The sequence below is a fragment of the Odontomachus brunneus genome, unplaced genomic scaffold, assembly GCF_010583005.1.
Source record: "Odontomachus brunneus isolate Ranch 3 - 2012 unplaced genomic scaffold, Obru_v1 Obru_scaffold_006, whole genome shotgun sequence".
Classification (NCBI taxonomy): domain Eukaryota; kingdom Metazoa; phylum Arthropoda; class Insecta; order Hymenoptera; family Formicidae; genus Odontomachus; species Odontomachus brunneus.
Window position 1 is genome coordinate 1,832,842 of NW_022639456.1, and position 27,786 is coordinate 1,860,627.

General features: G+C 36.7%; 6 protein-coding genes across 11 annotated transcripts in view; 2 read left to right on the forward strand and 4 right to left on the reverse strand.

Annotated features, from left to right (window-relative positions):
- Positions 1–1,627, reverse strand: part of LOC116851555 (transformer-2 protein homolog beta) — a 5,608-nt gene extending 3,981 nt beyond the window's left edge. Inside the window, exon 1 of one of the 2 annotated variants that reach the window (XM_032831091.1) lies at positions 1,424–1,627. In XM_032831091.1, the coding sequence (XP_032686982.1) occupies positions 1,424–1,438 (15 nt within the window). In that variant the 5' untranslated portion in view covers positions 1,439–1,627. The remainder of the gene's footprint in view (positions 1–1,423) is intronic. The other variant, XM_032831099.1, reaches the window with a different exon arrangement.
- Positions 1,628–3,148: 1,521 nt separating this feature from the next.
- Positions 3,149–12,873, forward strand: LOC116852494 (transcription initiation factor TFIID subunit 3-like). 2 transcript variants are annotated; one of them, XM_032832951.1, is made up of 11 exons: positions 3,149–3,415; positions 4,017–4,188; positions 4,289–4,531; positions 4,643–5,862; positions 6,024–6,617; positions 6,807–7,004; positions 7,078–7,178; positions 7,359–7,471; positions 10,020–10,114; positions 11,052–11,152; positions 11,264–12,873. In XM_032832951.1, exons 2-11 carry the CDS (start codon positions 4,023–4,025, stop codon positions 11,397–11,399), a joined length of 2,967 nt encoding a protein of 988 aa, XP_032688842.1. In that variant the 5' UTR covers positions 3,149–3,415; positions 4,017–4,022; the 3' UTR covers positions 11,400–12,873. The 2 variants fall into 2 exon arrangements, with proteins under 2 accessions (XP_032688842.1, XP_032688834.1); XM_032832943.1 differs by lacking the exon at positions 10,020–10,114 and having other exon boundaries at positions 7,359–7,680.
- LOC116852507 (CCR4-NOT transcription complex subunit 11) lies at positions 11,052–14,942 on the reverse strand. The gene has a single exon (XM_032832958.1). It carries the CDS (start codon positions 14,799–14,801, stop codon positions 13,419–13,421), a length of 1,383 nt encoding a protein of 460 aa, XP_032688849.1. The 5' UTR covers positions 14,802–14,942; the 3' UTR covers positions 11,052–13,418.
- Positions 14,943–16,136: 1,194 nt separating this feature from the next.
- On the forward strand, positions 16,137–19,262 carry LOC116852537 (F-box only protein 28). The gene is made up of 3 exons (XM_032833015.1): positions 16,137–16,605; positions 16,711–16,959; positions 17,264–19,262. Exons 1-3 carry the CDS (start codon positions 16,291–16,293, stop codon positions 18,044–18,046), a joined length of 1,347 nt encoding a protein of 448 aa, XP_032688906.1. The 5' UTR covers positions 16,137–16,290; the 3' UTR covers positions 18,047–19,262.
- Positions 17,192–22,937, reverse strand: LOC116852529 (cilia- and flagella-associated protein 91-like). 2 transcript variants are annotated; one of them, XM_032832993.1, is made up of 12 exons: positions 22,818–22,937; positions 22,668–22,744; positions 22,427–22,530; positions 22,081–22,355; positions 21,721–21,929; positions 21,261–21,609; positions 20,620–20,957; positions 20,236–20,457; positions 19,862–20,157; positions 19,547–19,790; positions 19,362–19,475; positions 17,192–17,401 (listed from the first exon to the last, which is right to left on the reverse strand). In XM_032832993.1, the coding sequence occupies exons 1-11, from the start codon at positions 22,849–22,851 to the stop codon at positions 19,413–19,415; spliced, it is 2,211 nt and encodes a 736-aa protein (XP_032688884.1). In that variant the 5' UTR covers positions 22,852–22,937; the 3' UTR covers positions 17,192–17,401; positions 19,362–19,412. The 2 variants fall into 2 exon arrangements, with proteins under 2 accessions (XP_032688884.1, XP_032688894.1); XM_032833003.1 differs by lacking the exon at positions 17,192–17,401 and having other exon boundaries at positions 19,363–19,475; positions 20,620–20,774.
- A 141-nt stretch (positions 22,938–23,078) lies between these two features.
- LOC116852515 lies at positions 23,079–27,768 on the reverse strand. 3 transcript variants are annotated; one of them, XM_032832977.1, is made up of 5 exons: positions 27,621–27,768; positions 26,917–27,437; positions 25,969–26,567; positions 24,492–25,895; positions 23,079–24,434 (listed from the first exon to the last, which is right to left on the reverse strand). In XM_032832977.1, coding segments are annotated over exons 1-5 (3,165 nt in total). In that variant the 5' UTR covers positions 27,623–27,768; the 3' UTR covers positions 23,079–23,795. The 3 variants fall into 3 exon arrangements, with proteins under 3 accessions (XP_032688868.1, XP_032688870.1, XP_032688861.1); XM_032832979.1 differs by lacking the exon at positions 27,621–27,768 and adding an exon at positions 26,653–26,690 and having other exon boundaries at positions 26,917–27,068; XM_032832970.1 differs by having other exon boundaries at positions 23,079–25,895.
- Between the last annotated feature and the right edge of the window lie 18 nt (positions 27,769–27,786).

Sequence of the window (27,786 nt, forward strand, 5' to 3'; positions counted from 1 at the left end):
TATATATATATATATATATATATATATATATATATATATATATATATATATATATATATATATTATCTGTTTAAAACCGCATATAGTAAAAAATTTTCATTCCATTTTAAAGTCTTAAATTTCAACAGTGTTATAACTTTATTTGAATATTATGAGTCTTATAAGAACTACGATATGATAATTTTGATCACAATACCTTTTTCCAATATTTACAAACATCATATTTTCAACCCAACCTCTTGTGCTTTTCCATTCATGAAAATTTTAATTGCACTGCAACCGCTACTCCTTTGTAAATTACAAGCAACTAATTAGCAAGATAATACTGTTCTTATTATATATAATTATTTTATTGATGTATATATTATCTGTTTGATAGCACATAATAAAAGATTTTCATTCTGTTCTGGATATCGATCATGTGCACACAGAAAAAAAGAATATTCTTGTCTTGAAAATATCTTTATTTTTTACATGTAAATCTTAAAATAAGATCACATAATTAAACAAAGATAAATGTATTAATATATTTCATATAATTCAACAAAGAAAAATATATTCTTATTATTAAAAAATAATTTTCATGAATGGAAAAGCCCAAGATATTGGATTGAAAATATGATGTTTATAAATATCGGACAAAGATATTGTCATCAAAATAATCATATCGTGGTTTTTATAAGATTATCATAATATTCAAATAAAGTTATAACATTATTGAAATTTAAAGCTTTAAAATCCTTTTAACAAAATTATGATATATAATTGTCTGTATGAATCTGTATGAAAATTTAAATAAAAGCAACATTTGTTGCATATTTCTACAAAATAAAAAAGTTCATTGAATATTTCTAACGCAAAAGGAAATGACGAGGAAATTCATTTCGACTAATACATACAACGTGATTTTCCATTACTGCATATTATTATTTTTCGAAGCAACACGTTTTTTTTATTGTTTTGGACGAAAATTTAAATGCCACGCGATATTTATTTCGTATTTCAATGAAGTACAAAAGTCTATCGAATAACATTTCCTCCGCGAAAGAAAACGGCGATAATCAAGCAACTGTTCATATCAATCGACACAATGCGAAAAGTTAACGAATCTGTGCGAGAAACAAATGAAGAGAAACATGGAGACCGATGATCGAGAAACCCACGAGTGACCGTAAAATTGAATTAAAGAGATGCTCGCCACTTTCGCTCGTCTCAATTGTATCAGAGACTGAAGCAGCGGGCGAAACAATTAAAGACTAGCGTGGATCACACAAGCTAGCGCGATAACATAATTCGACGGCGTTGCTGGATCGATAATGGCCGTGTTAAGACTTGGTGCATGGTCAAAACTCGCTCGAGAGAATTCCCGTTGCCACGTGCGAGAGATTCGTTGTCTCATATCCGAGCGGATCATAACACTTACCTCGATATCGTTCATTTTAAGATTCCTTGGGTGTTAATATGTGGAAAAAGATGGCAAGGAGCTACGAACAACGTACTCGAGGATCTCACGATTCGTGTTGTTGGTTGTATGGTATGTTGTACAATATGGCGTACTATTCGGAAACGCCGGGCGCGTGAATAGTAGTATACAGTACGTGGTACACAATGAACACTGCGATATTCGATGTTGCGACTTCCCATTCGTCGTGCTCGTTGGAGGGAGTGTCCCGATTGACCACGGTACGATTGGACACAATCAACCGATGCACACAGGTGGTAATGCTTGCCGCGCGGCGGAAGTCCGCGCGACAGCCAATCAATATGTTGTTTTTCCTTAAGAGCTAGAAGGTTATTACGGAAAGCAGCATATAGATTGGCTGTCGCGCGAACTTCCGCCGTGCGGCAAGCATTACCGTGTCCTGTGTGCAGGAGCCATAAGGCTGCGTTCCGAAATTTATTGCCAGTGCTGAAATTCTATAGTATACGTTACATGAACTATAGATTTTTAGTAGTGGCAGTGAATTTCAGAAATAAGCAGCCTAAATGTGGAACAAAAATAGAGGGTGCTTTCCAATTTCTTAACACATCTTGACACACACGTACACAAAACCAGTTTATTGGTCACATATTATCTAAAATATCTTATAAGATAATGGGTGATAATATGGGTAAGATAATATGTGACCAATAAACTGATTTTATGTACGTGTGTGTCAAGATATGTTAAGCAATTGGAAAGCATCCAATATGGATATTTTCCAATTGCTTAATATACTTGACACACACGTACACAAAATCAGTTTATTGGTCATATATTATCTAAAATATCTTGTAAGATAATATACAAATAAACTAGTTTTGTGTAACACATTGGGTGTTTACGATAATTCGAGTTGGAGTTAGTACGAATTAGTTTCACTAGGGCTGAAAAATATGATAGTCACAAGCATCTAGTATTTTCATGATTCATGACAACTCAATGCTGTCCGATAAATCGAGTAGAGTAGAGTAGAGTTAGGGTAGTATAGCGGATAGTATATGTATAAGAATTAACAGTATCAGATAACATAGTTTCGTAAAATATGTAACAATAATATTACAAAACAATTATTTATTATATTTTAGAAAAATTAGAAGCACTAAATTAAATTATGAAAATGATATTAATTTAATGTATTTGTGAAATATTCAATAATAATAGGTTAGAATAATTGTTTTCTACTTTTGGATATTTCACAAATACATGATACCTTTTCATAATTTAATTTAGTGCTTCTAATTTTTCTAAAATATAATAAATAATTGTTTTGTAATATTATTGTTACATATTTTACGAAACTATGTTATCTGATACTGTTAATTCTTATACATATACTATCCGCTATACTACCCTAACTCTACTCTACTCTACTCGATTTATCGGACAGCATTGAGTTGTCATAAATCTTGAAAATACTAGATGCTTGTGCCTATCATATTTCTCGGCCCTAGTGAAACTAACTCGTACTTAATCCAACTCGAATTATCGTAAACAGCCAGTGTACGCAACTGGAAAGTACCTAAAATGATGTTTATGTCGACTTGAGTCTCTTGTTGGAAAGCAACTATAGTGTAGATATTTTCCTTGGTACCAACATTATCCCCTCCACTTTTCGGGAAACTGTAACCTAACCCAATGGCGGCGCTCCTGTCGACCGAATTTCACTCGATTTTCCTTTCAGTTACGTTGGTATCGTGATGCTTGCGTGAGAAGAAGCGGAGGGAGAGATGTTCGACGGGAATGGCGACTTCTGTGCTGTGCTGTGCTGTTCGTTAGAATTTGGATAAGAGAGACAAAAATACGTGTTATACGCGAATTGTACGGTATGCGACGACTGATACTAGGTAAAGTAGTGTCGAACATGTCCACGATGTGATATTCAGATCGTTGATCGGAAGATACTTTACTGCCGTCGTATTGCTTCAGGCTCAGGTAAGTCATGATGAAATATCACTGTGCGATCTATTTCTCGGCGTGATCTTTTCACAAAATAAAAATAACTCGGCGTAATTTGCCTTTGATGGCTTATACATTGTTCATGCGCGTGTCTAGCTTTTATCGAAATACGTGCTTGGCCTCGTATGTTTTTGCGTACTTTGCGACATACCGCGTATACGATGTCCTGATTTTTCCGAGTGAACATTATGTGTATATAACACAGTAACGGTTTACGATTACACAGTAGTATATTTGGTACGAGCGATAATACCTCTTGTTGGTCACATTGATTCAAGGCGAGTATGAAGGAAAGATACATACATCCACCAACTTCGATGTGATTACGTATTTTAATACTTATAATTCAGAGATAAGAGATAAAATCGTTTATCTCTATCGTCAAAGTAATTAATTCGAAGTTACAACTCTTGTAAGGTTAGATCAGATATTTGTCGTGCTCACACATTTTATGATATTATTCATCTCTCCTTATTGTGTTTTATGTAATAAGTATATTGAGGTAATGTTAATATTGGTAAGACAATAATAACGTTGTGTAGAAAAGTAATGGAATATAATTCAGCCATCTTTATAGGTAAAGATGTCGTCTGAATATAGTCGAAATGTTTTAAAAATAGTTGTTGCCTCAATATGCCAGACAATTGGATGGCATTCTATCAATTCTACACCACTGGAGTTCATGGTAGATCTTTTACAAGAGTATCTATTACGTATCTCAAGGCTCACGCATCAATATTCAGAAATTTGTAAGTGACTGTTATATTCTTATATGGTCGATGATTACTTCTGAACTCTCTTTGCGTTTTTATGATTATTTTATATCCCTGACATTATCATCTTTTACAGTGGGAAGAACGGAACCAAATCTCGATGACTTAGGATTAGCATTTCGATACATGAATATTGACATACAGGAATTAGCTGAGTATGTGAAGAACGTAGATTCTGTTCCATGTCCCATACAAGTGCCACAGTATCCGGTTCGGCGTGAGAATCACTTGAATTTTTTAAAACCGGGCAGTCGCGAAGTTGTTACTAGACCAGTTTATATACATGAACATTTACCAGCTATGTATCCAATTGCTGAAGGTAATATTAACTATACTGCCTCTATACTTATCTATCTATCGTGCTATCGCAACAACATACACAGTTATATCTGCTAGCTGACATCTTAACGACAATATATGATAATTGCAGAGGAGTATGTAGCAGAAAAAAGTGAAAGCTTAACTAATGGCACAGCCGACCTTACTCCCAGTAGCGGAACGTCGTCGAGCAACTCAAACAATACTTCACCTCACAGGTTGTCACCACAGGGGATTTTTAAGCGACCCGGGGACCCGATATCTTTCGAAAGTTCCGTAATAAAACGGGCGAAAGTTGTGGAGGAGGGTAGACCGTTGCGCGAAATAAGCAGCGTTATGATGACAACCTCCGGCTTCCTGTCGCCAGCGCGAGAAGGGAAACTACCTGAGGCGAGAACGCCGCACCAGGTTCAAACGGAGGCACCGCAGCCGAACTCCTACCCGATGGTGCCGCCCGAGGTAAAATGCGAGAAGAAACCGAAGAAAATCGTGAAGAAGAACCCGGAAGATCGTAAGCTCGACAAGGAAAACAAGAAAAAGAAAGGCGTCAAGGAGCTGTTCAAGCCGGACAAGATTGATGACAGTAAGATCAAGAAATTGGTTGGCATGAAGGAACTGGCCAAGTTGAAGCCGTTGAAGCCAGGGGGTGGCAAGACACAGTCGGCCGCGCTCTCGCAAGAGCTCTCGGGTAGCAGGCCGTCTACGCCGAAAATCGCGTCACCAAAGTCAGCCGGCAGTCCTAAGCCGCCCAAGGCCGCGCAACCGAAAGCCAAGGTGGCCGAGAAGGTGATAGATTTGACGGAGAGTGCGCCGTCTATCGAGAAGAAGGAGGAGACCGTTGACAAACTACCGTCCGAGCCGGACAAGCAGAAGTTGAACATATTCAAGAAGATATCGAAACCGCGTGAGGAGAAGGAGAAGGACAAGGACAAGGAGACGGCGGAACCGCTGCATAAATTCAAGGACCTCGACTCGCGCGAATGTTCACCGGCGTTGATAATCGATGAGATCAACAACGAGAAGCAACACGCTGCGCACCGTAACGACATCGTGGATGTGAAACGCAGCGAGGAAAAGAAAGCGCCGCATACACCGGACTTGCACGTGCAACCGACCGACGGGGATTTGATGGATGTACAGAGCCCGCCGTCGGACGTTTATATGTTCGACGACACCGACATTTCGCCGCCGGGTACGCCCAGCAGCACGCCGAAAACTCCTGAACTGAATGTGCCCGCTGTTGTGGAGCAGAAACGAAAGAAAAAGGAAAAGAGTGGCAAAAAGAAAGAGCCGAAGTTGAAGAGTCCAAAACAGTGCATCAGCCCGAAGAAGGTGAGACACTTGATATGTTATCAGACTATGAATACCGTAAATATCATCTGCTTGAGAATTGCTGACTGAAGAGCCCGTGTCGCATCGTCTTTCATATAACCGTATAAAATATCGACTTTCACTACTATATACACTTCTTTCTTTTTTCTCTCTTTTTCTAGATGAAGCTTCCGAATGACATTGTAGAGTCGGACGTTCTAGATCGACCGAAAACTCCGCAGGCACCGGAACCACCGTTGCATAGAGAGCCTAGTCTCCCGCCCACACTTCCCTTCCCCTTCTTCCCGGCGTTTCCTCCAGCACCTGGTTTAATACCTTCTCCGATGTTCCCGCGGTTCCCACTACCTCTAGGTCGAGGTGGACCGGGTCTTCATCCGGCAATGCCCAATTTAGCGATACCACCGCGTTTCCCGAATCCACCTTTAAAGCCCGAAGACTTTCCCAAAATTAAGCCTATAGAACGCGAGAAGCTGCTAATACCGTCGCCTATCGATTTGGTGCCTCCACCGATCTTAGGCGAAAATGAAAAGACGGACAAAGAGAAGGTGGATAACAATAAGAATACAAAGATGTTTAAGCCCAGCAAAGAGTTGCCTTTCATGAAAGTACCTGAGAGGGTCATTGCACCGCCTATAGTGTCTGCACCTGTCGCACCACCAATCATGCTTTCCACACCAACAGTACCCGCCGCGCAAATGTTACCATCGAAAAATCCTAAAACTGAAAAAGCAGAGAAGAATGATACGATAAATTCGGTAGGAAATGATATCGTTAGATAATCGTACAAGTTTCTTGAAAAAATATCTTGAACAGAATAATTGATATAAGTAATTTACTTGTTTTCATCATTAATATGCCATAATTATTGTTTTGTCAATTAATCTGGTGACTGTTATATATCATTATATGTAGCGCATTCTTATATAGTGTTATGATCTTTTCAGAAATCTAAGGAACATAAGAAGGAGAAGAAAGACAAATTAAAGAAAAAGAAAGATAAGAAGGAAAAGCATAAAGATAAAAGTGAGAAAGTGAAAGAGAAGAAGGAAAAAGTTGAAAAACGTGAAAAATTAGAAAAGCTTAAAGAGAAAAAGGAGAAAAAAGAAAAGAAGAAAGAAAAGGATACAAATAAAAAGAATACGGTGCGTTCATGGTTCGTTGTTAATGATAAGGCATATAAAAAAATCAATGAAAATATTGTGTCAATCATTACAGAAGGAAGATAAGAATCCAGAGGCTGTTCCAAAAATTACGTTAAAATTAGGCACTGCTTCTCCTAGACCAGCAACACCAGACAATGCTCCTATGAAGAAAATGTGAGCCCCATTAGTGGAATCATTATTTTCATTAATTTACATCAAAGAATTAATAATTGCTAACAAAATATTGTTATTTCTTATACATATTTTACGCATTATTCTCTTGATATGAAGTTGTCCTTTATTTATAACTTGTTCAGTTACTCGCCAATTTATTTATTTTCTTATTTTTTCCAGAACAATTAAACCGCTTGTGAAAAAACCTGATGAAGAAGTCAAACGGGAGCCTAGTCCAGAGTTGGCGAAAATATCGGCATTGGTGACACGTCCACCAAAGCAAAAGTCAACAAGTAAGAAAACAGAGGAGGGAATATTAGACGGAAGCCCTGCTCTTCCTACAGATTCTTTCTCTGCCAATCTTACTAGCGTGCCACCTGCATCAGCTCCTCGAACAAAGAAATCTATCTATCAAAGTGAGCCATTACCTACACCTCACTTTGATCCTGCTCCCAAACTCCCGAACCCTCTAGCGATGCCACAGCAAGTACCATATTATTTTGTAAGTACATTTGTCACGATATTGAAATTTTCATTCGGACTTAGACTCGGGGGAGGGAGGGGGATAAATTACTGATGTAGATAGCATATTTGATGAAAAAAAATTTGTTGAATTAATTGAATTTTTGAAGTAAAACAAGTTAGCATGTATTTTTGGTACGCTTTCGAAGAATCACTAGCCGTCAAATTATAAAATTAGACTACACACTGAATCTTATTATATTGTCGAGGGTAACAAACAGAAAACTCGATGTGTTCCAGTCTAATCGCCTGGAAGTGCTAATTCGAAACCGTACAAGAAATTCATATAAATTTCCGAGCTAGAGTCATGATTACAAAAAAAAGATATATTTTAATCTTTAACAAGATATAGAGATACATTATTACGATGGAAAAAAAACTTACAGATACCTTTGAGAATGATAAGTAAACAAGTAGATGTGATATAAAAATCATACATATTTGTATATATGAAATTCTCTAAATTATTACAAATTTTGGGGAAAGTTTAACGTTTAAAATTATTGCAGATATTCTCTTAATATTTTATTCTTTAAGTGACGAACCCAACCCATCAATATTGTCTCAAGTATGAGCCTATCCAAAGATTCCAATTTCCTATTCATTTTACGCTATGTATGCATTTAGGACTTGTGGTGACGGTATCATGTCTCCTTTTTTAATTTCTTTTTTATTTTTTTTCTTTTTCCGTTAAGCCATACTTTTAGTATATTTTTATGTTGTCCAACTTTAAATGTAGTATATTCTTATAGCTATATTTAGACTTGTATATTTTACGTTACAAACATCACTTTTGCTCACTTTCTTCAAATCCGATACTTGTATTTCCGTTTCTAAACTCGTATTGAGTCTTAAATATTTGTCCACTCTTACTCAGAAATTGAATCTTAAGCATTTACTTTACGATTCCATTGAGAAATTATTCTATTTTTTGATAATTATAACAGGTGTGATATAGCAAATTACAAGTCACACATTGATTCATATATCTCATAATACAATTTTAAAAGAAAACTATATATAATTATACTAATTTTTTTTTCCTATAAAATTATATTTCGCGATATTCTCAATATAAATTTTTGGTAAACAGCATTTTAAATGTACCTTTTGTATATATTGTTCATACGTAAATACGATTCTGTTTTTTCATTGAATAAATAATTATCCACTCGTTAGAAATTAATTCAATCGTGCATCTTCGAATAAAGCATTTCTCGTCATCATGTTATCATCCATGCATTTTATATATATTAACTATGCACATCATATATACGCATACAATATGCAATATGCTATACTTGTCTCTTCTTTTTATAAACTTGAACGATTAATATAGTATAATTATGTAAATAATATTCTAATGGATTTCACAAACGAACATATACTTGCACTATAAACTCAATATTGAAAATTTTATAGAGTATAATTGTAAATATGTAGTTACACACACACACACATACACATATTTATATACAATATGTAGTATCGTTAATTATGAATTGATAAGTACCTTTGAACGTATGATTTCTTTACCATTTTTCTTTATCTATTGATCAGATACGATACACACGAAAAAATATTAGCATCATTAATATTAAAGAGATTGCACACGTGTGTAATCAATTTACAAATTTCACATCTCATATTCCAATTTCAATATGAAATCTTTGATATTCGTGAAATATAAGTCAATAATATGTAATTTATTCTCTCTTAGTATTTTCATACATTTTAAACGAAGTGTGATTTCTGTTATAATATATCTCTCTTATGTTAGATAATAACATGCCCATGCTTTTCATTAATTTCTCTTCTCTATTTAGCAAGTGCAGTCTCACATTAGTGTGTGTGCATAAGTATACTTTTCACGTACGAATAGTTAAGATGCAATTAGAACTCTATGCGTCACTTCTGGATTTGCTGCTTGACTGTTAACTGGTAGTATTAGAGCATGTCTTATTAGTTACTAATGTAACTAATATCAGTTAAATATCTTTTCTACTTTCAACTTCTTGCAAAGCGAGAGGATTCGCTTGTGTCGAGAGATAAAAAAAATTTCTTTCACAATTTTTAGTTTTTTAGTTTATTAAAAACGTGTCTTCTCTAGTTTGTTCAATTCATTGACGTATTTTATCACACTAATAGATGTCAAAATTATCGGGAAAAAAGATTTAGTAAACATCTGTGAATAGATATAAACATATACATATAAAATGACATAAAAAGACCGCTGCATGATTTATGAGATTGCACGTTGCATATAAATTTAGCATGAGAGATCCGTTAGGAATATAACTGACGGTTTTAACGGTACAGAGGTGAAAGCAGATCCAGTTCCTAAAAAGGACGATGCTAAAGAAGACAAAGAGAATGGCAGGAATATGTTGCCTACAACACCAGCCACTACTGTGGTGAGTACGTCTTACACCCTCTTTAAGAAACGTTGTAAGGCATTCCTTGCGCGTTGAGGGCATATCGCAGATTCTGGACAACTAGTTTTTGTATCTCATAATGTGCTAGTTTTGTAACACGATGCATACGTCATATTATATTATAAATACGGATGTAGAAGCAGACGCGCTTGCTAGCTACTTTAAGCAGAGATGATTTACATGTTGAAGGATTAGAACATTATTCTAAAAAGACACACACACACACACCCTTCTATGACAATTCAACAAATACGTGTATGTGTATTAAATATCTAAAAAGAAGAGACAAGTTCATCCAGTTCATGTGTTATCATAAATCATTGCTTCATTTTATTTTAAAATATAATAGGAAGATATTTGCACGTTACATCTCCTTTTTTTAGGACAATTTCATACGGATAAAAAATACTGTTGTAGAGTATGCAATGTATACCAATCATATAAAATACTTATGCATCGGTATTTTTCTTTTTTCTGTAATGTTATCCGAAAAATAAGGACGTAACGTACACGTACTTTCTTCTGCTGAGTAATCTTGGATACATTTAAGACTCAAGAGATTTCGTTTTGCGGTTCAACAATGTAAGATGTGTTGATATTCCGCTTATTATTATAATATTCTTTTATGGCGAGAATATTTATGGACAGCATGACAAAATATCTCAATTCAAAGCCTACTGGCCATTCTTTATTTCGAAAGTCACAGCCAGTAAAGTAAGAGAAGAACTATAACATGTTTTAACGTCTTGATAATTGCTCGATACGATACAATCTTAGCAAATGATTTGAACATTAATATCATATAGAACAAGTCAAATATTATATCCAATATCATAGAACAAATTTTCGCCAAAGATGGGTTGGGTTTGATAAAAGCTTGCAAAGTTCGGCGTTTATCCTGAGATGAGTGTTACAGGATCGAGTTGGTCGTCAGGTGTGGATATGTCCAGCATGCGGCAATCAGGATGACGGTTCGCCAATGGTCGGCTGCGACGATTGTGATGCGTGGTATCACTGGTAAACAACTTGTTGATTTATTTCTAGCAAAAATTACAAATTCTGTTTCTGTACATTGTATTTAGATGACACGGTTCGGATATGTGAAAGTAACAATGTCTCTCATTTCAGGGTATGCGTTGGAATGCAGGTACCACCGGCTGATGATGAGGATTGGTACTGCCGCTTTTGCATAGCGAAGAAGCAAGAGCTCCTTCACGATAAGAAGAAGAAGAAGCGGAAGAAGAAGGTGAAAGTAACGGCCTAGTATAAGCTAACCGGGTCCTGTGCAAGACCCGGTGTAACTATACCACCCGCTACCAAAGTAAAAACAAAAGACAACAAGATCGGTGTTAAGAATGTGAAGACAAAAAAGATATCTAAAGGTGCAAATGACGTTAAAGGGCAAATGAAGTCGTTGAAGACAAAGCCGATGGCGAAAGAGAAAGTTACAAAGAGTTTAGTGAAAGTGAAGACTGTAAAAAAGAAATAAAGTTTTTACATCGTGCAATGCAACTTACTAAATAGCAGAAATCGTATTTTGTAAACTAGGTAAGACTAAGGTGTAAACAACTATCTTCTATACCAATCTGATCTTGAAAATATCTTCACAATTTTCTACTATATATATGTATATATACACATATGTACATAAATATGTATATATATACATATAAATATGTATATATATATATATGTATATACATAAATAGATACACAGTCTCGTGTGTTGATTATTTACGCTGTGTAATTTACTATGTAACTTACATTTATATTACACATAAATTTTTTGTATATTTTCTCAGATCTATTCACAAATCTCATACACTTTCCCCTGCATGCTGTGTATTGACAAACTTAATATATAGGGGATACTTGAGAAATTAAAAAAAAATTATGTCTATTTTTAATTAATAATGTGTGTATTTTAACATACACATATATACATGTAATATGTGCGCGATAACAGTTATGTAAATTAATATATTCATCATTGTTATTATCAATGTACGTAATTACTTCATTTTTTCATTGTATATAAATTAATTGTTAGCGAGGCATAAAACATGTGTATCAGTTCGCAAATGAAATTCATACAATTTGATAACAATTTTACTATGTTATGCTATACGTCATTTAATTAATTTATACATAAATTATAGTTGTAAAATTATTTAACATTTATAATATGTGAAATACTGTTTCATATTGTGGTATATACACAATATTTACGAATCGTGAAACCGATCAAGTCTTGAATAACAAGCTAAATTATACATTAAATCAGGAACGCAGCAATAAGGCAAAAACACCAGCATAAAACGAAAAAGTTCAGTCTTCAGTTTTTTTCGTGAAGTTTCTCATTTCACGTCTAACTTTCACATTTATAAGAAAACATTCTGTATATTAATAAATAAAATATTTGTAGAAAATGACTAAACAAAATTACTAAACAAAATTAACTATGTTCAATGGAAGTCAGCGCTATATTAATGTTTTGTGCTGCATTTCCAACAGTTGAAAGACTCTTTTGAACTTCATTTGTAATGACTATATTTTTCAACATGCGTTTAGTAAAACACTTTTTGTATGCTGAAACAAATGTTAATAGCTTAGTAAACACGTTGGTAAAACATCGTTAAGTGGTGTTTATGCATTCTATTCATTGCGATATTTATTATTGTAATTCATTTCTTTTGTACTTGAAGAATGGCGTACTAAATACAAATATGTAAAAGTTTTATAATTATACAATTTATTATTTATATTTGCATTTTTCAATCACTTGATCGTACTGTATTATACGATTCTTAATGTAGAAGTATTTGAAGATTTTAGATTGAATCACATTATTCATGATGCAAATACTTCACATATGCTACAAATTCTACTCACTCAAAACTCTGCATGACGTGTAAAATATCGTGTAGTTTTGATACAATTTTGATTAAGACAATATATCTGGTTAAATATAATCCTTTACACACTGTCGAAATTCCCAAGTTCTTTTCTCTGTAATCGTTCACATGATTATCTTATTGCCAGATCATTTTATATAGATATATCGAGGATATTTATGAATAATGCATAATTCAGTCGAATATCAATCATGAATAATTCATAATTCAATTGAATATCGAATATCGTATAGAATACGATCCATAATATGTACGAGTACAATGTCATCCCGTCTACTGAATTAAAATCCGCAACTCCTATGTGCAACCGACAAACGATATTTCTTTCGCGCTAGAAATGATTCTAATACCATTCCTGCGATATCATACTAACACATATCTATCTTGTTCTTTGCAGGCGGAGCATTGAGCCCACCGGTGTCGCCTGACTCGAGTTGCTTCAATAGTCGGAATAACGCAGCGGCTTCCCTGATACGACTGAATTCGATGCAAAACGCCTGCACCTCGATAAACAGTTCTTGCACATTTATGATCTTGTTCCTTATCAGGGACTGCAGAAACACGCAAACCAGCCGCACCAGTCGGTTTTGCATGTAACGATCCTTGATGGTCTCGCAGGTGGATATACAATTGCTGATATACAAATGTACAAACTCCGTCGGCAAGTCGACGGTGGTGGTCAGTCTATTCACAACTTCCATGGAGTGAAGGGACATCTCCATGTTCACCAGCACGCTGAAGTACTCAGTAATCTGACTGGACTGCATCAGCTTGAGCAAAACTTCGATAGCGATCAGAGGATTATTCTCAACTAGATCTGGCAGCTTGCCCGGCGTAAGTCCGATATGATACACCAGCTTCGGATCTCTGTCCAACTCATTGACCAAGTGCTGCTGTTGCTGCAGCGTTAGCACACTCTTGAAAGCCTTGCCCATCAGTTTGCGAGCCTCTGCACCGGCGCAATTCGACACGCACATACTAGTGTCGTATTCGATCGTGAATTGAGTCGGTTCTGCGACATTCTCCCAGGATAACTCATTGATGGAGTAATAAAAGGGCGGCGCTAGCCTGAGGAACTCGGGACGACAACTTAGTCTGCAGAGAGGTGGATCGCCAGTTGTGAGACTCTCCAATAGAGATAGGACTGCCGTGCGTCTCATAGAGGTCTTGTCGAGCTCTGTCGCCTTGGACTGATCCATATCTGGCAAGATCACAGGATGGCCACACTTACTGACAGATGGTAGCTCAGAATGGTGTTCCGCTAACTGCAACTGCAAACTGGTTAAATCTACAGGTGGCACAGAGACGAAGTAAAATTCATCTACGATTTGACGTGGTGTCTTCTTCATGATGTCCTTCTGATGTCCTATCAGATGCCGCAGCAGATTTTTCTCACAGGTGGACAAGAACGGTATGTGACCTGTATGATTGGGTGGCTTTGGGATTCCATCGCTGATGTCCTCCCGTGGTGTTCTCAACATCTGAATGAACACAGGAGCAAAGGGTGTGGAGGCTAATGGCTCACCTTTATACAGATCAAACAACAGTGACAATGCTATGATGCGTTGAACATGCTTAGGAAGTAGATCGATGTGTTGCAGCAACAATAGCAATGTGGTTCCTATTTTGAAACGATCTTCCTTGGGGAAATTCTGGTGTAGCTGATTGCACAGGGTTTCCAAAGTGGCATCTAGATGCTCCTCGTTGAGCAGGTCAAGTAATTTAACCAAGTCCTTTGGAGAGACCGTCATTCTCCTTGTATAGTAAATAAAACATTCGCAACAACACGCTCCCTGACTGTTTTGCCTTCGCTCTGTCGTCGCAATGTGTCACGTGTAAACAATAGCAGTGATTCGTTCTCTTTAAAGGGACGTCTACATTGGAAGTAAGTAGGAAGTAAGAGTAAGAAATTGACCAACCATAGTCGAATGTGAGAAGAATAATCAACTATGATTGGTCAATTTCTTATTCTTACTTCCTACTTCTTACTGCTTACTTCCAATGTAGACGTCCTTTTACGTTCACGACTACGCTTACGCAATTGTAGAATGGGCTTTAAGGGACGTCTACATTGGAAGTAAGAAGTAGGAAGTAAGAATAAAAAATTGACCAATCATAGTTGATTATTCTTTTCACACTCGACTGTGGTTGGTCAATTTCTTACTCTTACTATTTACTTCCAATGTAGACGTCCCTTAAGAGTCAACCAATCCGAATGTTTTATTCACTGATTGCTTTACTCTGATTGGTGTCGTAATCACTTACAACCACTTACATCCACGTTCACGCAATTGTAGAATGGGCTTAAGAGACGTCTACATTGGAAGTAAATAGCAAGAAGTAGGAAGTAAGAGTAAGAAATTGACCAACCACAGTCGAATGTGAGAAGAATAATCAACTATGATTGGTCAATTTCTTATTCTTGACTTCCTACTTTTTACTGCTTACTTCCAATGTAGACGTCCCTTTAATTGATTGATTCTTACGATCACGACTACGATTACGCAATTATAGAATGGCCTTTAAGACGGTCTCAAATAGGTGCTTTCCAGCTACGTACACTGTGTTACACAAAACTAGTTTATTGATTGCATATTATCTTACAAGATATTTTAGATAATATGTGACCAACAAACTGGTTTTGTGTAATACAGTGTAAAGGCTGGTTTATGATGGCTGTAATTCGTTAACTTATGCTGGAACCGTAAAAAATTGACGATAATCACAGTTGATTATTCTTCTATAATTCGACTATGATTGGTCAATTTCTTAAAGCTTATTACGCCTTTTGTAGATTGGAACTAATGGTACACAGGACGCAGTAATGCTTGCAGCGCGGCGAAAGTCCGCGCGACAGCCAATCAATATGTTGCTTTTCTGTAAGAGCTAGAAAGTTATTACGGAAAGCAGCATATTGATTGGCTGTCGCGCGCACTTTCGCCGCGCGGCAAGCATTACCGCATCCTGTGTGCAGAAGCTATAAGACTTGACCATGAATATCGGCCATAATTTTCTTTGTATACGCCGAAACATTTGTAACTTCAAGTTACAATCTTATCTTTTGTCCTCTCATTTCTAATTGGTCGTCGAATAAAGGCGCGTTCTATTGGACGACTGCATTGACATGATCACCGATTGGAACGTAGCCAAGACGTCTTTTCTGAAGCAGAGGGATAGATTTATCTAAAATAAAGTTGTACATACATAATATAGATATATATACACATATTTATTTATTATATGGACATAACTGCACGCACGCGTGTCTTTGGTATATTGGATCAACGAGTGACATCCGTTATTGCTGCAGTTGTTTGTAGGTCAGTGATAAGTGAAGATATCGCAATTTATTGCATCTTTTGTCAAGAAAAACAAATTCCCATGGAATGGAAAGGATTGGAAGCTGATATGACTCATGAGCATAAACAGCAGAATGGTTTTTTAATCGTGTCACAATCAGGCGAGAACACATTGAGTTTAATCAATCTTCCCGATGTTGTTTTAGAGGCGATCCTGTCTAACCTCACTTATGATGAGATTTCTAAAAATAGAATTGTAAGATCGACTTTTCCATTTAATTTGCGACTGATATACATATATCAGTCGTAAACAATTCTTTATTGCTCACATCATTGTTCATTGTTGTTGTCTTGTCAACAGGTTTGTAAACAATTTGACCGTATTTGCAAAAAGTTGTTGAATCGAGGTTTTAATCTTATGGAAAAGTATCATGCGCAATGCCTTCGTACTGTTAAAAGCAAATTACCAAGAAGAGAATCAGAGCGGAGGAGTCATCCTCTTGCTCGCCACTGTGATATATTGACAGCGATAGAAACAAGAATCTCTATGTTATCAATGACTTTTAGCAAGTATGTGGAAACTAATGTGTGCTGCTTCATTCCAGGGAAGGTAAGAAATGATGAATCCCTAATGAGAGTTATTGTTAATACTACAAGCATGCATAAACAAGTATTTTTATAAAATAAGACCTGCTCTTTTTCCTTTAATAAAATATACTTGTTTCACTTATTGTATCATTGTGTATAGTTCAAGAAGTTCTTCAAAAAAGAACAGGTCTATTTATGTGCAATAATTATATCTATATGTTATTAAATATTAAAATATTACTTAGAGAGTGTGGTAGTAGTACTGAATAAGTTCGAAGTATATTTGTAATGGCCATTACATAATGCCGTGTGTAAATTGCAATCAGGTAATCGATGAAATTTTTCGTGTTCTTCGGCTAATTCGTGACACAAAGACACCACCTCGAGCACATGAGATACTTCAAGAGCTGCGAGACATTAGTAGCATGGCTATGGAGCATTTTGACGAGAAGATTCTGCCAGACCTGAAGCATAACATTTGTATGGTTGGTACTGTGAATTCGTACGAGTTGCCTGGTGGCGCTCTCATGATCTCCCACACGAGACATCCGAACAACGCTACACTGCCGCACAATTTTACCTCGGAGAAACTTAACCAGAGTTTTAAGAAAATCTACGACCGTACGAAGCAAAACAAAATATCCTGTTTAACGATGAAAAATCTGATGGACAGGATGAAGCTCAGGGTGAGGAGGCAAAGCTTTCAGATGCGACAGCAAAACGTAAAATTGCAGAGGCACGCGAAGAAGTTACATGAGCAGGACGGGCAATTGGCCGAGATGAAGAAACATCTCGAAGAGTGGGAGCAGAAAATGGTAGACTTGACTGCCGAATTGAGCCGGGCGCGAGAAGGGACGCAAAATTCCGACGCGGAAAGTCGCAAACACATCACAATCTCGAAACACATTGACATCATTAACACCGAGGCTGACACGACGCTACAAAATAACGAGTTGCATTCGAAGAAACGTAAGCTAATAGTGGAGAGGAAATCGTCGAGCGACGCGCAGGACATAAAGTTCAAGAAATTCATGTCAGATCTTCTCGCGAACAACACGTTAGACAGTAGTTACCCGTCGACTTCGAGTAGTTCGACTTTCTTACACTAAGCAGTTTGTATGAAGATTTTTCCAAAATATTGTACTCTTTATATGGACTCATTTTTCAATCGTTATAGTGTAATAAGCGTAGTAACTGGTAACGTATCGTCCATCTTCAAGACGTTCATAATAATTCAAAATAATCTGGCAAAGAATAGCATTCGTTCAAGTGCTTGTGTTACGCGATGTCAGTACTATACGTATGATATCACCCGCGACGAGATGAACCAAGAGCCTGGTTCCTCCCATTGTCCGGTTTCAGTAGCGTCGATTAATAGCAAATTCGGTAGCTTACACTAATGCGCACTAAGGCTAGCTTACAGTACATCTTATATTTAAGATCGTGTCTTAAATACATTTTTAAAAACATTTTAGCTAATAAAATGATTCGTACGGATATTGTACATATATTACTGGTTAAAGATATTTGAAAATTTATTTAAGACAATTTTTAAATATAATAACATATTGTGAACAAGCCTTAGTGCGCACTAATGCAAGCAATCGAATTCGCTATAAGTCTTGAGTTCAGATTATCTATGTTCACAGACAAACTCAAGGTTTAGAAACTTTGGTGGAGCCGGATCTTAATATTTTATGCGATTGATGGAAGTAATATTTCTTAAGAACGAGAACTTCTGAAAACGAAATCTCAATAAACAAGAAATATTACGTTTAGTTGATTTAACTGAGTTCTATTACGTGATATTAATACAATCTGCGATAGAGAGTCAGAAACCTTAATCTTTTAGACGATTAATAGAAATTTAAGTATCTCTCGATTAGGCATCTCTCGAATAACACGGCATTTGAATTATATGAAGTCTTGAATAACGATCACCTAATGAAAGACATACAATTACTTAAAGAACTAAAAGAATCGTATGAATTCTAAGTTTTGAATTAATCGTGTTATTCGAGAGTCACCTTTATTTTCATTGAGAACAATAAGAAATCTTACGAAAAATGTTTAATTAATTTAATTACTTGCGCGTTCTCTGTTATGCGATATTGACACAATGTACAAACAAACGTTTTATTGCAAACTTCTCTAGCGTTTTACTGTAAGATTTATATTCGCGATATAATACGATAATATTATCCATACAAGACCCATGTAAAATATAAATGCTACATAAAATCATTGAAAACGTTACTTTTGTGTGCATTTATTGAAAATATAAAAGGAGAGAGCAAAGACAATAAACTACATGTCGCATTGAAATATTGAAATATTAATAAATATTTCATTGAACTGTATACTAATATTGATTTAATGAGAATGATGACCCTAATTTTACCGTGAAAAAGATGTAAATCTTACTTCGAGTATCACGTGCGTTCTCTAGCTTGTGAACTTGAATTTTAATTTAGTTCACTTTTTATCTTCGACAACTGAATCATCAGTCAGCGGTTCTTCTATTCCGACATCTTGTTCCTGGAAAAATTCATGCGGATTTTTTTATTCACACCATGAAAAGATTATATCAGCAATAAACCGATACTTACTGTATCACCCGTGAAAATCACTTGCATGTCCTCATATTTAATATCAGTCTCTTGATTTGTGATTTCAGATGATTCAATGGAAGGTAACTCTAAAATTTTCTCATAAATTGCTTCGTGTGCGCTTTGCATGTAACTTTGTTGTTGATCGTGGACTTTTTTCCTCATGTCGTATTTCTTCACTTCAGGTAGAACGAAATTATAAATCATATCCGTTACCAATTCTTCTTCTACCAAGTCGTTCGCACTGCAAAAACATTACTTTTGCGAGGATATTCTTACAAAATTATCGCTTTTATATGTCATCAATCATCTTACTTTTTCGAAGTATGCTTTGCTATATCATCTACTTTATCACAAAGTTCCAGAATGTGCTCTTTAGCTGTCTCCTCGGATACCCAGTCGATACCCTCCTTTATAATATCTTCCAAGTAAACCTCTACCGAGTCCTGATTCACCTTCACAATCTGTTTGAACATTTCATCGAATTCTCGTCGGCGATTACGCTCCATCTGCCGTGTACCAGCTTCGGCGGCCTCTCTCATGCACCTCTCTCTTTCAGCGAGCAAAGCGAAAGCATGGGCCCTACGTTCGTCCTTTAATCTCACCAGTTCCTAGGAACAAAGAAGGATATATAACTCATGAGTTACTTTGATGAAATGGCAAAGAGGTACTTATTAAGCGGTACTTACCTTGCTAAGGAGATCCAATGTCCCGCAAACCGTCTTTCCTTCCAAAGAATTGAGAATCTCGCACAAACGATCCTCCTGCACAGATTTGTCGTCTTGTAGCCGCTGCGACTCGACAACATGTATCTTTTCATCATACAGTTCCTCTTCACCGTTTTGTTCAGGTGTCTGGGTCGACTGCAACTCCTCGATCAGTTCTCTACATCTGTTACGTCCTTCGTACATCTAAAAAAAGTAACATTTTATCATCTCGAGTTTCAATTATGTTTACATAATTATGTAAACATAATTGAAGTCAAAGGCCAAGAAATGGATATTTAATCAAATATTATAATTTCAGAATTCCTTGAATGTTTTACACGACAACAAATCGTGAACTATTCTTACCAGACATTGTATCGCTCTACCCTTGACGATCTTCTGAACAAATGTAGCGGATTCCTCTCGTTTCTTCTGTGTACTGTCCCACACACCTGATCTGCGAGGTGTAACCGGCAGAGTTGACCGTTTGAATTTACGTTTCATTAACCGCGGAACTGCATCTACGGATTTCACGTTCAATCGAATCGCCTTCAGATCAGAATGAAGCTGTTTTAATTTCTCTTCTGTCCATCTAGACTCTCTGATACAAATGTCCGTTGGCTTCGACAATTCACGTTTAATCACTTTCGGCTCTTCGATAATCGGTAACCAACTGAGCGTTGTATCTACTTTCTCTTCTTCTTCTGAATATTTTTAACACGAGGAAATTGAATAACATATGAAATGTTAATATTTAATTCAATCAGTTTACTTACTTTAATTGATTGACATTCGATAATAGAATAGTGCGATTGATTAAAAATAATATAAAAATACGTACAGATAAAATACATATAAAGCAGACAGCCTTTCTGGTAGCAATTTTATCGACAATATAGCTAATAATAGCGAAATTATATTTGTTAAGCGAACGGTTGTAATAAAAAAATGCGTATATATTTTTTTTATCACTTTCATCAGTTCATCGTCAAATTTTACATACTCACGTTCGATATAGTCTTCGCTCAAAAATCGCTTTTGCAATGTTTCATGCCGTCCTCGGGAATGTTCTCCGAAACGCAATTGCGGTGCATACAATTCAGATTTTGGATCGGCATGTTGCTCGATTATATCGAGTTTGCGCGGTTGTCGCTTATGGCATTGTTTTCTGCATAATTTCCGCAGATCTCGTTCAAGATCGTGTCTGATGCTATTGACTCGGTCGTCTCGATGTTTCCTCAGTTTGTCCTGAAGCCTACTGAAACGGCCCTGCAGTTTTTTCTTGTATATCGACTCGCGATTTCGCGAGAGGTCTTTCATCAGTTTCAATCGTAAGTCCATTATGAATTGTATCTCCTGAAATTATCAAGTAGTAAAAGTGAATATTAACGCCAATTATTATTAATTAATGTAGTGAAGGACAAATAGATTAAACAACTTGACACTGGAGTTCCCCAAAATACACACCGACTCCCGGAAAGCCCATCTATCTATTTCTAAAGCTGTTATTATTGAATTCCGCATTCTTATGTTGGCTGGCGTATCCATCGGTGGCAGGATGGCCTCCCATGCTCCTTTCATTCGCAATCTGTTGATTACATGTATGTCGTGGATGCCCGCTGGTAATCCGTGTTCCCAAGTTAGATGAGCCAACGTCAATACTTCGGGATTGTGACCTAGACGAAAATTTATACATATACGTTTTAGTTCCTTATATATTGCAGATAATCTTTACAAAGTAAAACAAACGACTTACAATATTCTTTTCAGGACATTAGAACAATAATTTTATAAAAACTGATATACACGTTGTAACGTTACTATTACCAGGAACAATCTTATACGGTGGTTCCCAGGGTTCGGTTTGCGCTTCGCTCTCTCTATAATCCGTTTGTGTTCCGGCATTTTTGTACTGTTCCAACTTAGGAGGTACGGTGTAACATTGTCTCTGTAAGATCCCGCTCAGAACTTTGCGGTCCAAATAATATGGAATATCCGTAGTCTCTATCTTCGGCACGCTAAATGGTATTACAGGTCTTCGAAGATATTTGCATTTGCTGTCGTACGAAGTGCCAACCGTCTTACTTCGTACAGCCATTCTTCTGTTAATTTGAAGATAAGTATCAGTCATTACGAATATTATCAACACAAAATATAACGATTGAAAGCGTACCCAAGATTTAAAGAATAATTATATAACTTGTACTTCTTTGAAAAGTAATTTCCATGATCTTGAGATTTGTTGCGGCCTAAAAAATCAAGACGCTCACATGTCCTCTAAAAAAATAATAATAAATGTTAACAAAATTCAATTATTTAACAAAAACAGCCATACATTAAACTGTATGTATATACATTATGTGGAGAGAGTGTTAAATTAATATATTTTCTATGCTTAACGAAAAGATACTTACAAATACGCCAATTTTTTGAGCGATTGATGAACGAGAACAGTTATTGCCGCTGCATATAACGTAAGCATGGTCTGCTACTATATTATCAAAAAATTGTCAATTCATAATTAATCTTACGTTAAATTTATGTGATACATGATATCATCTTACGACGTTTCACGTTTCCTTTCGTCATAATTTTCATTGCAGCTTAGCTGTGACCAATAATGACACGTTGTAATTAAAATGTCACGTCTATTCTATCTTCACAAAAGTCTTTAGGATCGGATAACTGTCATAATACGAGCAACTGTCAAAACACGAAATACCGATCGACACACAAGGTTCCAGTAATTATCGACCAAACAATGCTATAGCAGCAGAAGCGACTTCGATGAAGGAAGAATACATATAATGAGATAAGCGCGCGTCTCGACGAGTAATGTATATTTTATATTCTTCGGATATATCAGCATTACATTTTTTAATCAAAGCCGGCCTTAATGTTGGCAGCTATACATTTTGACATCTTTTTTTATTTTTATATTTCGTTATCGGTGGAGCCCACTTCTAGCAGAGATTCAACAATAAAAAGCAAGCCCACCGATAATGAAAAGCGCAAGAATATAATTCATAACTGCGTTCCACAAAAATACTTCATTATCAGTTGCGATTAGCAAATAATGAGATAATATCAATCTTCTCTCAATAGGAAATCTCAAAAGATCTTAAGGAGAGACAGTTGTTTCTCAAAGAAAAATTAAATGTTGAAATATTTTGGTTCTTATTCTAAACTCTCTTTTATCGACAAAAATACCTTTCAATGTACTTATAAGTCAACCAGATGACTAATATGTCACGTTTAGAGACACTTTTATTGATAGAAAAGAGTTCAGAATAAGAATCGAATTGTCAATTGTGGGAACTCTACGAGCAACAATGTCCCTACATATATACAGAAAATGCATATAAATATTAATATAAATTACTTTTATGTAACAATCACAGTTACGAACATGTCACTGTATAGTTTTACAAACAATACGTAAAGCTATCTGAGTTTTTAAATTCCGTTATTCATTAACATTAGTGTATTACAACGGGAAAATTCTCTCAATAGCTCGCACAGCTAGACACAATCTTTTAATTTCAAATATTTAATCTACGTAATGGCTTAAAATGGCCATTCCCGGAAGAGCCTAGATGTGCGGGCCAACTCTGATGCAAGGAAATATCCCTGCAAGTTTGATTAGGTAACATATCCTCCGGACACACGCATTCCAGTTTCATTCTATATATCGTCATTTGGCCGAGCGCGATCTTTACGTTTTCTCTGTCCATCGATTCTTGGTACAGTCTGTAATTGACACCTCGTTCGAACAGACACTCGTTGATAATGTCATCGTCCTTCTTGTACTGCAATTTATTTTCTGACAATACTTTCTGGATACATTCCAGATCGGCTTGCGATAAAATCAGAGACACTTCGGATGACGGTAGCCAGAATGTGGAAAACACCAGATCTACCGAAGTCTTCTTTTTGGATTCGTCAATAGATGGTAGCAGAATGCCAATCGGCGGTTGTCTCTGAACACCGTTGATTTCGCTCGACTGATCGCCGCTAGTCTCAGATTTTCGTTTCGTCTGTCGCTTCTGTCGTATCCTATAAGCTGTATCCGCTACCCACGACGATGCTAACGTTTGCTTTCTATTGTCCAGGTTTTTATTTTGATTTTTCAACGATTCCCGTTTGAAGATCTTCTCTATGCTCGCTTCGTCGTTTGCGTCCTGAAAAATATCGGGAAAATCATGCTTGTCAGTTTGTTTCCACTGTGTTATACCTACAGTTTTATCGGTACTCGGGGTGTCTTGGTAATTTGTGGTCTTCTGGCTTTCCGTGACGCTAAGCGCTTCCATATGTGTAACTTCTGTTGTTTCAAAGTCCAGGTTTATACTCTTTGTTTCAGCAGGTTCACTTGTAAATGCTGATGTGTCCGGTGTACTCACATCTACGGTAGTCTCTTCAACATCGCTTCTCGATTCAGTGCTCGACGATATCTCTTCTAGAGACTTTACAGTCGTTGCTATTGATATATTCACTGTATCAGCTTTGTTCGTTACCTCCTCCGTTCCTTTCAAAGTGTTCCTTTGTTCTCTGTCGGAAATATTTGTCGAGCGAGAATCTCTGGAAACAACACTTCTCTGCTCCCGCATCATAGCTTGCGAGTAATCCATACTCTGTTCTCCATCCTCATTGTTACCTCCGTCGTCGATTCCGTACATACCGTCGTACTCCTTATCCAACGGCACATTATCCCTCGTCCATTTGTTATCGTGTTTCCACACTTGATCCGCATCCAAGTTCTCCATAGCCTCGCTTTCGACAGGATTGCGACTTTTGTGACCTTTAAACTCGTCAAAATTTTCATAAACAACGTCTGAATCGTACTTCCCGACTTCTGTGAGCAAATTGTTATCCTTGTGCTTGAAAATACCGTCTTTCCGGTGATTCTTGTGAACTCTTGGTGATCTCTCGGAGACCAGCGGTATGTCCGCGTAATTATTCATAACCTCAGACCGGGAATGACTGTTCCAGTATCTTTCCGCTTCCTGTCGCGGATTTATCGAATTGTTGAACTCCAACGACTTCCAGTGCTCTGAGAAGTACAACTGAATCCCAGGCGGACCGACATGCTGACTGAGAGCCAACAACTTCGTGGTCAGTGTTGAATTGAATCGCAATCGACAGAGATCGGCGCGCGTTTGCGACATGAGACTCTGACCCTTCAGAAACTGATACTTATCTTTGACGCCTTCGTAGTTTAGACAATCGGCAGACCAATGCAGGAACCAATCGTTGCCATAACCGTCGACTGTGATCGACAACCCGGACATCTGACTGCTCAAGCTATCTTCTATGGATTTTTCGAGCAAAGATTGCCCGTTGCGACCGTCCACGACTGTAGCCACGGTATAATAATACGTGGGAAAACCAGCGCCTATTTGATGCTTCACCATAAAATCCGGCACATCGTCGTCGTTGTAGTAACCAGGAATCGGAATGCTGATTACTTCGGAATTGGGAACTGTATAGTTCCAGATAGGCTCAAACGTTAATCCGTCGTAAGCCATAATCGTGGAGTTAAACATAGCCGCGACGATATCCTCGATTCCGTCTGACGTAATGTCGATCAAAATTGGTGGCAATAACGCACCTTTCCCTGTGTCGTGATAGAGCTCGCGCAATTGCTGCAAAATAAGCAATCAAATAATACATATATTTTTACTTTCTATACAAATGTGCTGTTATATAAGAACATACCAGATCACCGTAAAATATGTTTGCCTGAGACACTATGTATAATCCTCCAGCTTCTTTCTGACTGTTTGTGGCTAGAATAAACACATTCTCTCCATCAGGATGGACTAGGATTTGAGGTGCTATGAATAGCTGTTCCGACTCCGGTAAATTAATGTTACGTATGATACTTCCTTTTTTCCCCGATATTACTAGCATATTGCTCTTTCGAACTGTATCAGTTTGCATAACATGCGACGCTATTACGTCGCCGATACCGTCGCCATCCATATCCGTCACAAATCTCGCGTCGCAAACGTCCAAAATTATTTGCTGGCCTGTGGACGTCGCTGGCCTCTGCGTCGGTATTTCCCATATGTTGGTGCCGTCGTGGCCATTAATAGCTTGCAGTATTCCACCACGTCCAGATATAATGCAGTCCTTGATCTTATCGCTCGTCAAGTCAATGCCGCAATCGACAGAAAATATCGCATGGGCGGTCCAGTGCGTCCAAATGGTTTCACCGGTTTTACCATTCAGCGCCAACACCCCACCTAAACACGGCGTTTGATTCCCGAAGTATACAGCACATATATCTTCTGATGCATCTATCTTGTCCAAACCTGAATATGTAAATCAGGGATTATTATTATTCAGTTGCACCAACAGATGATCTCATCATGATATAATGTTAATTATTCAACTCACTTTTCATAAGAAACATCATGTAACTGTGAAACCAAACTCTGTAAACAAGGCAAATAAAATCAAAATACTAAATTAACAAATTATCTCAAAGCAGTCTAATACATATAAATAATAGTAAATTAAACAAATAAAATTAAACAAATAAAAATTTAACAAATAAAAGTAAAACTGATTATCAACATAAAATATTTATATAATAATTTGGAGGTTAAGGATCCTTCAAACAGAAAAAAGTATTGTACAATTAAGCATTGTCTTTCATACCTGTACTAAATCCCACGATAATATCTTCAACTCCATCTAAGTTAACATCATTACTCCTAAGGGGTGCCTCAGAAGATAATTTTGGTAACGATTTAGTCCACAAAACTTTATATGAGAGCGATGTACATGGAACAATCTCTGATTTGTTCACAGTATCCTTTAGTTCATGCGTCAACCAGTTTCTCAATATAGTTAATGGCATAGGAAATATGTTAGCAGTAAATATACAAAGTATAATTAAGCCCAATACTATGGTCAGTGCTGTAATTCCATAGCACAATGGTACAAGAAGTGCTTTGTATGGAAACTTGTGAGTCTGGAAGCTGCAGGACTTTTTGCACTTCCTGCGAGGTGCCATAAGAGGCCGTTTAACTCCACCATCATCATCTAACTTTAATCCACCATTTCTGCCATCCCTGATGAATACCTCGTCATCAATGTCAGTCAGATCATCATCATCGATGCTGTCCCTCACCGCTAGTTTTGGTACAGTTGGATATACCGCTGACATGTTGTTATACCTATAATATTTATAAATTTAGTGGTAATTCGAAGAAGCACATACGATGGACAATAATAAGAGACAATATTGCTGGAGTTCTGTGGACTCGTAAACGCATATACATATATATGTGTGTATCCAGATGTCATTTTTGTAATCTAAGTATAAATATTTTATTGATACAATTTCAATTCATACGTACATTCATGTATGCTTCAATCACTTTTAGAGAAATATCATACTGCGAAGCCTGATAAACGCGCGCACAAATAAAATACTCTAAAATGACAGCAATATTTACGTACGCATCTTGCACTCGTTATCAATGAGGGTACAAACCCATGCAGCGGAATAGCGAGAGCGGAACC